This window comes from Heterodontus francisci, chromosome 35 (assembly GCF_036365525.1).
Source record: "Heterodontus francisci isolate sHetFra1 chromosome 35, sHetFra1.hap1, whole genome shotgun sequence".
In the NCBI taxonomy this organism is placed as follows: Eukaryota; Metazoa; Chordata; class Chondrichthyes; order Heterodontiformes; family Heterodontidae; genus Heterodontus; species Heterodontus francisci.
This window is the reverse complement of record NC_090405.1, coordinates 37,358,852-37,374,043: the sequence shown is the minus strand read 5'-3', so window position 1 is coordinate 37,374,043 and position 15,192 is coordinate 37,358,852. Positions and strand designations below refer to the sequence as shown.

Genomic DNA, 15,192 nt, shown 5'->3' with positions numbered 1-15,192 from the left:
ACTGGACCTGGTCTGAAATTGGAAGCAAAGTTGCTAAAGTTTTCCAGTTCGGGGCGGGAGCAGGAAACGGCACCGATATAGTCATCAAAGTACCGGGAAAAAGAGTTGGGGGAGGGGGCCTCAGTAGGACTGGTACAAGGAATGTTCAACATAACCCACAGAAAGACAGGCATAACTAGGACCCATGCAGGCATCCATAGCAACACCTTTTACTTGAAGGAAGCGAGTGGAGTTGAAGGAGAAGTTGTTCAATGTGAGAACAAGTTCAGCCAGGCGGAGGAGGGTGGCGGTGGATGGGGACTGGTTGGGCCTCTGTTCAAGGAAGAAGCAGAGAGCCCTCAGACTGTCCTGGTGGGGGATGGAGGTGTAGAGAGATTGGGCGTCCATAGTGAAGAGGAGGGGGTTAGGGTTAGGAAACTGGAAATTGTCAAAATGACGCAGGGCGTCAGAAGAGTCACGAATGTAGGTGGGAAGAGACTGGACCAGGGGAGAAAAGATAGAGTCAAGATAGGAAGAAATAAGTTCAATGGGGCAGGAACAGGTTGAAACGATGAGTCTACCAGGACAGGCCTGTTTGTGGATTTTAGGAAGGAGGTAGAAGCGGGCTGTCCGGGGTTGCGGGACTATGAGGTTGGAAGCTGTAGAGGGAAGATCTCCGGAGGAGATGAGGTCAGTGACAGTCCTGTGGACAGTAGCTTGGTGTTCGGTGGTGGGATCATGGTCCAGAGGGAGGTAGGAAGAAGCGTCTGAGAGTTGGTGCTGAGTCTCTGCAATGATTTACTTGTACTTCTTTCAATTTAGCATACTGTATTCGCTGCTCACAATGTGGTCTCCTCTACAATGGGGAGACCAAACGCAGATTGGGTAACCGCTTTGCTGAACACCTCCGCTCAGTCCGAAAGCATGACCCCGAGCTTCTGGTTCCTTGCCATATCAATACTCCCCCCGCTCTCATGTCAACATTTCTGACTTTGGCCTGCTCCAGTGTTCCAGTGAACATCAACGCAAGCTCGAGGAACAGCACCTGATCTTTCGATTAGGCACTCAACAGCCTTGCGGACTGAACATTGAGTTCAATAACTTCAGAGCATGACTGGCCTTTTTTTAAAATCTTTTATTTTTTAACCATGTGCCTGCTTTTCAAGTAGTCAGAGCTGCTCATTATTCCACTATTAACACTCTTTTTGGACTAATGCTTTGTCTTTCACCACAAGCATTAACGCAGGCTTTGCCTTTATCCCAGGACAGTTTTGTTATTTAATCACTCTGTACCCTATCAAACACCTTCCCCTTTGTTCTGTCCACCCCCACCCCCCCTGACCCCACTCCCCTTCACTTGCTTAAAACCTAATTATTTTCTAACCTTTGCCAGTTCTGATGAAAGATCACTGACCAGAAACGTTAACTCTGTTTCTCTCTCCACAGATGCTGCCAGACCTGCAGAGTATTTCAAGCACTTATAGTTTTTGCTTCAGATTTCCAACATCTGCAGTATTTTGCCTTTATTGATTCATTCTGTTGTTCTCTTGGACAATGCAGATAGAGATCCAAATAAGAAATTGCTTACATTTCTTTAGCACCTCAGGACGTCCTAAGTTTACATCCGGTGGATTACTATTGAAGTGTAGTCACTGTTATGTAGGAAAATGCAGCAGCTAAATTCAGACACAGCAAGGCCCCACAAACAGCAAGTGGGTGAATGACCAGCTTTGTTAGTTTTTTTGGGGTGTCATTTGTGGGATAAATTTTGGGTCAGGACATTGACAGAATTATATATATATAGAAAAAACAGAAAAAGTGTGCACTGCAACAGTTAGACAGGGCCTTAGTTTCATGTCTGACCCCTCTCCCTGGCAACGCTGGGCTCCCTCAATACTGCACCGTACTGTCGTCCTGGATTATCCAGGGGCGGCACAGTGGCGCAGTGGTTAGCACCGCAGCCTCACAGCTCCAGCGACCCGGGTTCAAATCTGGGTACTGCCTGTGTGGAGTTTGCAAGTTCTCCCGGTGTCTGCGTGGGTTTCCTCTGGGTGCTCCGGTTTCCTCCCACATGCCAAAGACTTGCAGGGTGATAGGTTAATTGGCCATTATAAATTGCCCCTAGTATAGGTAGGTGGTAGGGAAATATAGGAACAGGTGGGGATGTGGTAGGAATATGGAATTAGGGTAGGATTAGTATAAGTGGGTGGTTGATGGTCGGCACAGACTCGGTGGGCCGAAGGGCCTGTTTCAGTGCTGTATCTCTAAAAAAAAAATTACGTATTCAAATTCAACATGAGACATAAAGCCACAAGCTTCTGACTCAGAGGTGAGAGTGCTACCACTGCGCCAAGCTGACACTTGGCTTCTGGTGTTTAATTTACACTTTTGTACCTATTTTTATTCCCATACATTTAGGGCACTGCAGGGTTCGGAAAAACGCAAAAGCAACATTAAAATGAATCATCTAATGCAATTGAAATCCTTCTTCTCTGTAGTGAGCTGACTGGGGAATTTTTGATAAGGCCTTTTGTAAACAACATTTAATAGCATCACCTAAAAAAGGGCCAAAATCAATTAAATACTTGTTTGTAAAATAAGATCTGCTTTGCACATATCAGCTAAAGAATAACAGGATATCTTCATTTCCAACACAGAATCAATCACTGAATCAGCCACCCAATAGGTGGCAAACTCTTTCCCCAGAGGCAAACTGGCCCTTTTAATCAGAAAGCATTTTCTCCTTCTCAGCAAAGACTGGCCTTGCATTTATACAGCACCTTTTACAACCTCAGGATGCCCCTATAGTGTTTCACAGCCAATGAAATCCTTTTGAAGTGTAGTCACTGTAATAATATAGGGGACAGACATCACTGTGATAATGACCAGATCACCTATTTTTACTGAGGTTAATGAAGAAATAACACTGGAGATACCTCCCCAGCTCTTCCTTCAAATAGAGCCTTGGGCTCTTTTACATTCCACCTAAGAGGGCAGGCACAGCTTCAGTTTAACACCTCATCAGAAAAATGGCACCTCCACCAGTGCAGCATCAATCAAACATGATGCTCTTGAGTGGGAGTTGAACCCACAACCTTCTAACTCAAAAGCAAGAGCATTACCCACTGAGCCACAGCTGACACTGAAAGGCCACCATTTGATTAGGTTCACCAAGCTCTCGCAGATGGTGACAAGGCCATCACACCTGGCCTTAGGGCCCAAAGCCAGAGGGAAAATCAGTCAGTCAGGTTCCCAACTCTTGAGCACCATCCAATGACGCACCACTGGAAAGTACTTGTGTGTACATTCCTGCCGCAACTGAGGTCAACTACCTCAGTTCACGATCGCTCTCCTTCATCCCCCTGCTAAAGTCTGCAAGTGGATGTCGAGCAAGGACAATCGGCTTGACTGCGATGCTCCTCCCTTTCAAGTCCTTGCTCACACTCCAGGGCCGCAGAAGGATAATGAGTCCTTGTGCAAGGCCCCACTTCGGTGGGCCTGTGGAATGGTACCCAAGCAAGTAGGCAACACCAGCAGGAGGGCGAGAGGGCAGAATATTGGTGCAAGCGGGTAAAAATAATATATGCATATAAAACTTTTGCAAATACAGGGAACTCCCAATTCACAAGTGAAGGGTTAAAAATGGAGAAAGCTGCAGGAAGGTTTTCCAGTTGGGACTCCAGAGAAAAAGTCAGGCCGCACAGAATTCTGGACGACATTGGAATGTACTAGCAGACCTCCTTTGAGGGTTTTGTTGTTGTTGTTTTAACAGTTGTGATGTTAATCAACAGTGTGACAGGGGAAGTGTTAGAGGAAGTAAGCATGACACATACCAGAAGAGCACTCTACATCTCCTGTTGCTTTGCCTGAGGGAAAGTTGGATGTTTCAGATAAATATTCATTTTCAACTGGGGAGTTGAAGGTGACGAATATAAGAGTTTTTAAAAAAAAATCAGATAGTTCAAAACAGAATTCCAAAAGATGGAGACGTTCCACCAACCTCAAAGGGAAAAGCCACAGGTTCCGATAGTAAGGCCCCAATTTGCTGGAAGACAGTTAGAGGAGCTACCACAATGCCAGCTACTGGCCGGAGGCCTGAATCATGACATAATCGGCAGAGGTAGATTGGGATCCCCGAAATTCCCCATGAGGTGATTCTGGAATTTACGCTGGCAACGTGTCTGCTGGTGTCATCCAGCGTCAACCGAGCTGGAGCACGTGGGGTCAGGGGAAGGACGCCTGTCTTGCATGGGACAGCCGGGCAGATGTTCTACTGTGGGTGCACCTCTGTCCCACTCAGCTGGAAAACCCAGCACCCGACCACCTTTTGGGAGATGTTGGGGAGGAGGGTGACAGGATAGTTGGCCCAGGCCTCCGTGTAGTTTTCCCCCTGTGTAGAGGGGATGATCTTGATTTGGGAGTCTAGGCTGCTTTGGCAGGGCCCATCTGAAGGCAAATTTGCCTCATCTCAATTGGCATACTGGCATACAGTGCTACACACAGTCCCGAGTCAGAGAGAGCAGTACAACTAACTCCGCTGGTTGGGGGTGTCTAGGACTAGGGGGCATGGTCTAAAAATTACAGCCAGGCCTTTCAGGAATGAATTTAGGAAACACTTCTTCATACAAAGGATGGTGGAAGTTTGGAACTCTCATCCATAGATGGCAGTTGATGCTGGGTCAGTTGTTATCCAAAGATAATGAAGGGATATGGGGCAAAGGCAGGTATATGGAGTTAGGTCACAGATCAGCCATAATCTTCATTAATGGCAGAACAGGTTTGAGTGGCTAAATGGCCTATTTCCCTTCCAACATTCCGAACTCCAGGTGCACAGAGTCCTCATCCCTTGACTCTTGCCCCCCCCCCCCCACCCCCCAATAACATTTGTCTTGCAAATAAAATGTAAAGATTCACAGTTATGACAATTCTACATAAGTCATTCCCTTCCCCCTCCCCCTCCCCTTGAATTTTTAGAATCATTTCTACAGCTGGTAACGGAAGAGTGATATTTGCAAGTTGCCACAACAGGAAGTGCACATGTGGACAATATTTACAGTATAATACTCATTGACCTCCCGTGGCACTGCACACAGAGATTACAGACCAATTGTTGTCCTCAGGTGCAGATGAGCAGATCCGTAGTTGAACCTTTGTGCCACAGATGTAATTCACTGCACATTTTAAGGTCAAATGTTCTGTCATATTTTTAATACATTTTCATTTAAAATGTTTATATCCACATTTATAATTAAAAATGTCTCTGTAAACTTATCAAACAATAATTGCATTCTCCTGCAGCACTGCCTCCACTGGTGGGAGGATGTAATTACACCATCACCCGTTCACACAGGGAATTCCCACCTGTAAATCTGGACAAAGTGGATGGATCCCCGCCACAAACTCCAATCCTTGGCCACTGACTCCCTTCCTCTCCCTGGCCTGCCTGAGGCTGAAGCTGACCGTTTGCAACCTCGGTCCTATTTGACCCCGAACTGAGCTTTCAATTCCCTATCTTCCCCAAGGCCCCCTTACTCCCACCTCTACCCCTGCCTCAACTGATCCGTGCTGAAACCCTCATCCGTGCTTTTGTTTCCTCTAGACACGGCTATTCCACTGCTCTCCTGGCCAGCCTTCCACCTGGGCAGCACAGTGGCGCAGTGGTTAGCACTGCAGCCTCACAGCTCCAGCGACCCGGGTTCAATTCTGGGTACTGCCTGTGTGGAGTTTGCAAGTTCTCCCTGTGTCTGCGTGGGTTTCCTCCGGGTGCTCCGGTTTCCTCCCACATGCCAAAGACTTGCTGGTTGATAGGTTAATTGGCCATTATAAATTGCCCCTAGGACAGGTAGGTGGTAGGGGAATATAGGGACAGGTGGGGATGTGGTAGGAATATGGAATTAGTATAGGATTAGTATAAATGGGTGGTTGATGGTCAGCACAGACTCGGTGGGCCGAAGGGCCTGTTTCAGTGCTGTATCTCTAAACTAAACTAAACTTGCACTCTCCATCAACTTCAGCTCATCCAAAACTCTTCTGTCTGTATCTAGGTCGCAGCAAATCCTGTTCACCCAGCAGCCCTGTGCTCACTGGTTCCTGGTCTGACAATTACCACAATCTCCAATCCTTATTTTCAAGTCACTCTATGGCCCTTCCCTATTTCTAACCTCCAGCCCTACAACCCTCCGATTAGATAAAGAGGGTCGTAGAGAGGCAGAGAAAGAAAGAAGGAGATTGTGAGGGTAGGAGAGAGAGAGGTAGTAGAGAGAGAGGTTAGTAGAGAGAGCTAGAAAGGGTGGGGAAGATAAGGAGGGTGTAGGAGAGAGAGAGGGTAGGAGAGAGAGAGAGAGGGGGCAGAGAGAGAGAGAGAGGGTAGGGTAGAGAGAGAGAGAGGGAGGGGAGAGAAAGAGATAGAGGGAGGAAGAGGGGGTGGGGAGGAGAGAGAGAGAGAGAGAGAGAGAGTAATCCAGAGCCCAGGCTAATGCTCTGAGGACAGGAGTTCGAATCCCACCACAGCAGATAGTGAAATTTGAATTAAATTAATGGAATTAAATCTAGTCTAATGGCGACCATGAAACCATTGTCAATTGTTGTAAAAACCCATCTAGTTCACTAATGTCCTTTAGGGAAGGAAATCTGCTGTCCTTACCTGGTCTGGCTGACATGTGACTCCAGACCCACAGCAATGTGGTTGACTCTTAAATGCCCCTGAAATAGCTCAGCAAGCCACTCAGTTCAAGGGCAATTGGGGATGGGCAACAAATGGTGGCCTTGCCAGCAATGCCCACATCCCATGAACAAATAAAAAAGAGTGGGTAGGAGATAGAGAGGGTAGGAGAGGGTAAGAGAGAGAGAGAGAGAGAGAGAGAGAGAGAACTAGATCCAGCCATTTGTTAACTCAGGAAGATGTCACCTATATGAGTTACAAGGGTAAAGTGACTGTCAATATCACATTACAATTCATTATAATTTGTACCATCCATGTACCATCATCCGTCAAATTTACAATCCAATTGCAATTTAACATTAGGAAAACCTTAGAGACCCTATTTTGTGCCCAAAAGAAGTTTGCAGGTTGAAGGATTGTAGACAGGGAGTGTAAGGAACTCCTTGTTCTTTTTGGGCAACACGGCAGAGGCTGATTAGTAAATAAATAAAACCCCGGGACTATTTGGAGTAAATAATTCAGTGTGCGCAGGCCTGGAAACTGCCATCCACACCATCAATAAATATTTAACAGGTCACTGTTCTCTGTCCCCAACAGCTGCTGCTGAAACTGGCATTCAGTCAGATCCCCTCCCTTGCTTTGCTGAGCAGTCTCCGTCCCACAGCAATCTCACAGGCTCTAGGGCAGAGAGTCACTCACGGGAACCAGGCGTCAAATGAGGTCCTATTTCAAGACATCATGGACGTGTTGCAGAGAGGATCAATGCAGAGTTGGTGCGGCTGTACGTGTCCACAAAAGGCCACTTTCTGACCGACATATGTGTCCCAAACCTCAAATAAGCCATCTGAGAATGGCCCCAAGTAGCATCAAGTCGATTCTTAGAAGAGGGGCCATACATCAAACTATCTAAAAAAAAATGACAGATTTGCACGAATTCCTGTCAATTTTTCTATTGCAAACTCTATTTATAATGGGAATTTCCCATGTAAACTTGTGATACTGAAAGGATACACAATAGGAAAATAAGGCAGCCCAAGAACCATTCTGACAGGAGGTGGGGGTACGAGTGGCAGAGGCCCTGGTGTAGATCATGTGCCTGCCCCTCAGCTGGGCACACTGAGGAAGAAATAAGCAAGATTCCTGGTCTCCCAATCTGTGCCAATATCATTTTTTACATGAGTATTTTGGATTGCATTATAATTCGACCTTTAAATCCAACATTAGCTGATCCTGGCAGGGTGATGTTTCAAACATTAAAATAAAGTCGTTGCTACAAGTTACAATTGGCTTGAGTTTTTCCTGCCATCAGCAGTAAAATCCAATGAATATAACGCAGCAAATCTAGCCTGTGTACATCTGGCATCGCTGAATGATGTGACAACAACGCAGACTGAAATAGTCTCAGACACTGCAGGGACTGGCGAGCAGCGAGGAGAAACATTTGGGCACATTTTATACATCACAAGCTTGATGGGCACTGGGAGGCAGCTGCTGGGAAACATGAGAAACCCCTTCCCCCTGGTGAGCATGCCTTCAGCTGCCAGGGCCCCACACTCTGGAATACCCTCCACCTGAGGGGGCAGACGGGGCCTCAGTTTAACATCTCATCCGAAAGACGGCAGCTCTGACCGTGCAGCACTCCCTTTGTGCTGAAGTCTCTGGTGTGGGATTTGAACCCTCAGCCTTCTGCCTCTGGTGGTCCGGGTGCAATCAATTGAGCCACTGTTAACACTATCCTTGCATAAATATCCACCGCTTGCGTCAAAGCTTTTGGTCATCCTACCAATTTCTGTCTGACTACATCTCTGTCAAGTGCCGTGGGTAGTTTATCTACATGAAAGACACTATATAAATGCAAGTTGCTTTTGTTATTCACGTTCCTCTTTCAGGTGGGTAAGTCTAGAACCTGGATTCAATGTCCCTGCATACACATAACAGGGTGAAATGAAGGATTGTCCTCTAAGACCAGTGGGCACAAATCCATGCCTGTGCTGTTTCTGTTAGTGCCCAAGTATTTCAAACCATGTCATTCCTTCACCATAAGAAACCAAATTACCACACAAGTTTGGCGAGCACTCAATAACCAGAATACAAGACAGAATATATATATAGGAGCCTAGTAGGGCACTGGGCAAGATCAATTTTCCAATCTGTAACCCCTGATCATTGGTTCCTCTGTTGGACTCACCGCTACAATCCTCTTCATCGCCTCCAGCTTCAGCGAGTCCTTATTACTGTCCAGCATCTCCTTCAGGTCGTCATGTCTGGGGAAGGTGAAAACCACGTTAGTTTCTGGGCACGCACACGATTTTAAGTCAGTGCTCCATCCTAGCTCACTGAGGGAACCTCACTGAGGATCAGGGAGAAAATCCCAGCACCCCATTTTCGATTAGATCAGAAGCATGATCCACATCCAACCCCAGAGGCACACCGGCAGATGCTCACTTGGAAATTCAGGTCACAGCGCTCAATGTAGGGGAAAGGTGGAACACACTGTCCTTGGAAATGCTGAGTTCTTACAGGAGAGGAGGATAAGCAGCATCAGACTGATATTGAAATGCGCTGAGGTGATAATAGGAGTAATTTTGACTTTTATAATAGTGGAAAACAAGCTGAATTAGCAGCTTATTGACGACAATGGAAATTAGAAGGTGGAGAGACATTAAAAACAGGCTGCGATTTGCTATCATTCATTTCACACTATTGAAGAATTCCCGATTCAGTTGAGCCCTCCCTTGGGATTTATTTATTTAGAGATACAGCACTGAAACAGGCCCTTCGGCCCACCGAGTCTGTGCCGGCCATCAACCACCCATTCATACTAATCCTACATTAATCCCATATTCCTACCACATCCCCACAATTCTCCTACCACCTACCTATACTAGGGGCAATTTACAATGGCCAATTTATCTATCAACCTGCAAGTCTTTGGCTGTGGGAGGAAACCGGTGCACCCGGCGGAAACCCACGCGGTCACAGGGAGAACTTGCAAACTCCGCACAGGCAGTACCCAGAATCGAACCCGGGTCGTTGGAGCTGTGAGGCTGCGGTGCTAACCACTGCGCCACTGTGCCGCCCAGTTGTTACTCAGGTCCCTCATAAGCACCAGTCCACAACATTCTCCCAAAGCTGCAAACACAGTCGTCTATGGAGAACACAGGGTGTTTAATGATGCCGAGCAACCAAGATACAAGTCAGCAACTGGACCAGCTCTTCACCTCTCTTTGTTCTCAGCAGGCTGGGCTTTGCTTATATACCAACCTTCCCCATCACCAGTGTCAAAGAAATCAAAACTCAGACTTCTCACGGCCCAATTGTAGGAACTGCTAGACTAGAAAAGACCCAGGTTCCATCTCATTCCCCTTCTACTCTCCTGATGGTCTCAAGATACAATGATAAATGGAGTTGTTGACTAATTATTGTGATTTCTCTCTTTCAGTGAGTCTACAACAGACCCAGAATTGAGGTGAGGAAAGCCCCCCGTGGTGAAAAGCTTCGGGAACGATAGGTCTCAAATCACCCATTCCTCCCTACACAATGAATGTCATGTACTTCTCCAACTCCTCACTCTCCATCCTTCTTGTCTGACCTTGGAGGATAATAACCAAGGTCACAACTGATAACTGCAACTGTAAAGGGCAAAGGACGGTGAGGACAAAGTAGGGTGATCCTTGAAATTGCCTTCTGGGCACAAGGCTTTATTAATCTTAACCAATGAAGCTCAATGACCCAAACTCTGTAAAGCCATCTCACCCCCCACCACCCTCAGTATCTGTTAACTGGGCTTTCAAAGGTGATGCAGAACGAGGAGGGTAAAGACAAACACTGTTCACCATACAAAGCAACCTCAGAATTTCCACTGCCGTGTATTCTACAAGCATAAACTTGATTCAGTATCCAGAATGTAAATGCATCATACATCAATGGTAGATTTCAACTGCTGAGCCTTCCTGGAACCACAGAGCCTCTGGTTCGTCTCCAATTGTCTCTCAACCATCCTGCACAAGTTCCATTTGTCTCCTTCAACCCTGAGGTTGAAACTAATTTTGAAACCTGTTATTCCACCCATGTCTGATCGGAGATGGTTTTGTATTGATCCTCTCTCCCTGGGAACCCCCTGGCAGTAGTCATAGTTCTTTCCCTGTCTGACCATCAATAACTAGATTCTCTCTCTTGTGAGGGATATGTTCCTGAGGCATTGTTCTGCAAAGTAGGTGTGTGTGTGTGTGTGTGTGTGTGTGTGTGTGTGTGTGTGTGTGTGTGTGTGTGTGTGTGTGTGTGTGTGTGTGTGTGAGAGAGAGGGGATGGGGAGTTGGATGGGGGACAGTGTGTGTGTGAGGGTGGGGAGTTGGATGGGGTACAGTATGTGTGTGAGGGTGGGGAGTTGGATGGGGTAGAGTGTGTGTGAGAGGGTGGGGAGTTGGATGGGGCACAGTGTGTGTGAGAGGGTGGGGAGTTGGATGGGGCACAGTGTGTGTGTGAGGGTGAGGAGTTGGATGGGGTAGAGTGTGTGTGTGAGGGTGGGGAGTTGGATGGGGCACAGTGTGTGTGTGAGGGTGGGGAGTTGGATGAGGTACAGTGTGTGTGAGAGGGTGGGGAGTTGGATGGGGCACAGTGTGTGTGTGAGGGTGGGGAGTTGGATGAGGTACAGTGTGTGTGAGAGGGTGTGGAGTTGGATGGGGCACATGTGTGTGTGAGGGTGGGGAGCTGGATGGGGCACAGTGTGTGTGAGGGTGGGGAGTTGGATGGGGCACAGTGTGTGTGAGGGTGGTGCTGTGAATACTGGACTTTGTAGTATGGCTATGTATTAAAAACTGTGATTTTTAATACAGTGTAAAATGGATTCTGAGGAGACATGTGACCTCACACCAAGTCTGCCTAGAAACAAGCCTTGGTTACCATACAAACAGGGAACCCAGATCAAAGACCTTATTGAAATAGTACAAAGTTGTAACACTTGTTGGACAATAGGTTTCGCTCTCCCAGACTCTCAGATCATAAACAGGGAGCCGGGGGCTCTAAAAATGAAAATTCGCGTTGCAATTATAAACACCTGGAAAAAAGGATGGCCCGTGTGGTTTTGATATGGTCAGACTAATGGACTCTAAGAGGAAAATGACTATTGACTTTTGATTCTAGATAAATTCAACAGGTTTTCCTAAGTCTGACAGGCTGTAAGTAAGAAAGGAAGACACAAAGAAACCAGCAGGAGCTGCACAGCCTCAGAAAAGAGAGAGAGAGAAAACAACTGCTCTCAGAACACTGATGCAGTGAAAGGCTAAGATTTGAACCTGGTTCGAAGGCTCATGGTTTGCGGAGGTGAAAAGACCAGTGTCAGTGGAGATTGCCTTATTTAGAGAAGATCGGTCGAGTGTGCTTGGAAGAAGTAAGTGAAGAGGAAATTGGCTTTGTTAAGGACACTGGGAGATCTAACCCATTGCAACTGGGAGGAGTTTGGGACTTTTAACTGCAAGAATACCAATTCACTGAGAACACTGTGTAATGGATAAATGTGTTATGGGGTTTTCGAGTGTGTTAATGAGTTAATGGGAAATACCTTTCTCTGTAATTTAGAGTATTAGTTACCTACTTATTATGTTAATGTTGACTTTTTAGTTTAGTTGTTATAGTAAAAGTCTTAAAACGTGAAATCTTGTCATGCAATCATTTAATTGGTCTGGGGAGTTCTCTCTACTGAGGTCGTAACAGAGGAAAATTGAATGGGGTACTATGTGTGAGTGAATGAAGTACAAGAGCAAGGAAGTTATGTTGAACTTGTATAAGACACTAGTTCGGCCTCAGCTGGAGTACTGTGTCCAATTCTAGGTGTCCCACTTGAGGAAAGACATGAGGGTATTGGAGAGGGTCCAGAAAAGATTCACGAGAATGGTTGCAGGGATGAGGAATTTCACTTCTGAAGATAGATTGGAGAAGTTAGGACTGTTTTCCTTGGAGAAGGCTGAGAGGTGATTTGATCGAGGTAGTCAAAATCATGAAGGGTCTGGACAGAGTAGATAGAGAGAAACTGTTCCTACTCGTGAAAGGATCGAGAACGAGAGGGCACAGATTTAAAGTAAGAGAAGGTAAGAGAAGCAAAAGTGACATGAGGAAAAGCTTTTTCACGCAGCGAGTGGTTAAGGTCTGGCATGCACTGCCTGAGAACGTGGTGGAGGCAGGTGCAATTGAAGCATTCAAAAGGGAATTAGACAGATATATGAAAAGGAAGAATGTGCAGGGTTACGGGGAGAAGGGGGAGAAGGCAGGGGAGAGGAACTGAGGAAGCTGATCATTCAGAGAGCCGGTGTGGACATGATGGGCCGAATGGCCTCCTTCTGTAACAATTCTGTGATTCTGGGTACTCTGTGTGTGCGTGTGTGTGTGAATGGTTGAGGAGTTGGGGAATTGATAAAATGTAGTATTTCAACCCTCTCCCACAGTATGATTTTCAAACAGTGCTGCCCTGCATTCCCCATAAACCATGTTGGCTGGACAGCCTCCATAACCAGTGTGGTATTTCCTGACCACAAATGGTGGTCAGTCCATTCGGTGGGGACCAATGCCTGACCAAGGCAGGGAACAGCTGAAGAATAATTGGATGGAAAATTAAAATGAAAATACCATTAGGCTACATCACTGTGGCATCTCCAGCACTCCTAACCTCACTTCACTTTTTAATAGTCTCCCATTACAGTCTCTGCCAACCTACATACATCACTCAAGTGATTCATGCCTTTAACAGTCACACACTCAGTGTCAAATGTAGAATGACTGTGAGAAAGGCAAAAACAGCAACTCCAGTTTGTTCAATTCACACATGGGGGCAACCCTCCACCAATAAGAAATTACCATGCATTGGTTATAATCTTCCAAAAGTCCCTAGATTCTGGAACAGTACCAGGGGATTGGAAAACTGCAAATGTAACACCCCTACTTAAGAAAGGAGGGAAGCAGAAAGCAGGAAACTATAGGCCAATTAGCTTAACATCTCTCATAAGGAAAATGCTAGAATCCATTATTAAGGAAGTAGCAGCAGGACATTTAGAAAATCATAATACAATCAAGCAAAGTCAATATGGTTTTAGGAAAGGGAAATCATGTTTGACAAATTTATTAGAGTTCTTTAGAGTAACAAGCAGGATGGATAAATGAAAACCAGTAAATGTAGTGTATTTAGATTTCCAAAAGGCATTCAAAGGTCACTACACACAATAAGAGCTCATGGTGTTGGGGTAATATATTAAGATGGATAGAGGACTGGCTAACTAACAGGAAACAGAGAGTTGGGATTATTGGGGCATTTTCAGGTTGGCAAACTGTAACTAGTGGGGTGCCACAGCGATCAGTGCTGGGGCCTCAACTATTTACGATCTATATAAATGACTTGGATGAAGGGACTGAATGTATTGTAGCCAAATTTGTGGACGATACAAGATAGGTAGGAAAGCAAGTTGTGAGGACACAAAGTGTCTGCAAAGGGACAGAGATGGATTAAGTGAGTGGGCAAAAATTTGGCAGATGGAGTATAATGTAGGGAAATGTGAGGTTGTCCACTTTAGTGAGAAGAATGAAAAGCAGAATATTATTTACATGGAGACAGACTGCAGAATGCTGCAGTACAGAGGGATCTGGGTGTCCTTTTACGTGAATCATAAAAAGTTAGCATGCAGATACAGAAGGCAAATGGAATGTTGGCCTTTATTGCAAAGGGGGATGGAGTATAAAAGTGGGGAAGTCTTGCTACAATTCTACAGGGCATTGGTGCGACTGCACCTAGTGTACTACGTACAGTTTTACGCTCCTTATTTAAGGAAGGATATTCTTGCATTGGAAGCAGTTCAGAGAAGGTTCACTAGGCTGATTGCTAGGATGAAGGGGTTGTCTTATGAGGAAAGGTTGAGCAGGTTGGGCCTATATTTATTGGAGTTTGGAAGATTGAGAGCTGATCTTATTGAAACATATAAAATTCTGAGGGGGCTTGACAGAGTAGATGCCGAGAGGATGTTTTCCCCTCATGAGGGAATCAAGAACAAGGGGGCACAGTTTCAAAATCAGGGGCCTCCCTTTTAAGACACTGATGAAGAGGAATTTCTTCTCTCAGAGGGTCATTAGTGTTTGGAATTCTCTTTCCCAATGAGCAGTGGAGGCTGAATCATTGAATATATTCACGGCTAAGACAGACAGATTTTTGATCTACAAGTGAGTCAAGGTTATGGGGGGTAGGCAGGAAAGTGGAGTTAAGGCTACAATCAGATCAGCCATGATCTTATTGAATTGCAGAGCAGGTTCGAGGGGCCGAATGGCCTACTCCTGCTTCTATTTCCTATGATCTTATGATCACCCAAATAAGGGCAGAGTCTCGCGAGGGTCTCTGATGGGACACTTACTATCTGATTGTTAGCGTGTCAGCCTGGCCTGATTATACGAACGTAAGAAATAGGAACTGGAGTAGGCCATATATTCAATGACCCAGCCTCCACAGCTCTCTGGGATAGAGGATTCCGAAGATTCACGACCCTCTGAGAGAAGAAATTTCTCCTCATCTCTGTCTT

General features: G+C 45.9%; 1 protein-coding gene across 3 annotated transcripts in view; it reads right to left on the bottom strand.

Annotated features, from left to right (window-relative positions):
• The window catches only part of LOC137350617 (AP-3 complex subunit beta-2), a 197,088-nt gene that overhangs the window by 76,866 nt on the left and 105,030 nt on the right, over nucleotides 1–15,192 (bottom strand). For 2 of the 3 annotated variants that reach the window (XM_068015359.1, XM_068015358.1), the window contains exon 2: nucleotides 8,829–8,904. The exons of the other annotated variant lie outside the window; for it this stretch is intronic. In XM_068015359.1, coding sequence (XP_067871460.1) covers nucleotides 8,829–8,904 — 76 coding nt within the window. The remainder of the gene's footprint in view (nucleotides 1–8,828; nucleotides 8,905–15,192) is intronic. 3 annotated transcript variants of the gene reach the window in all.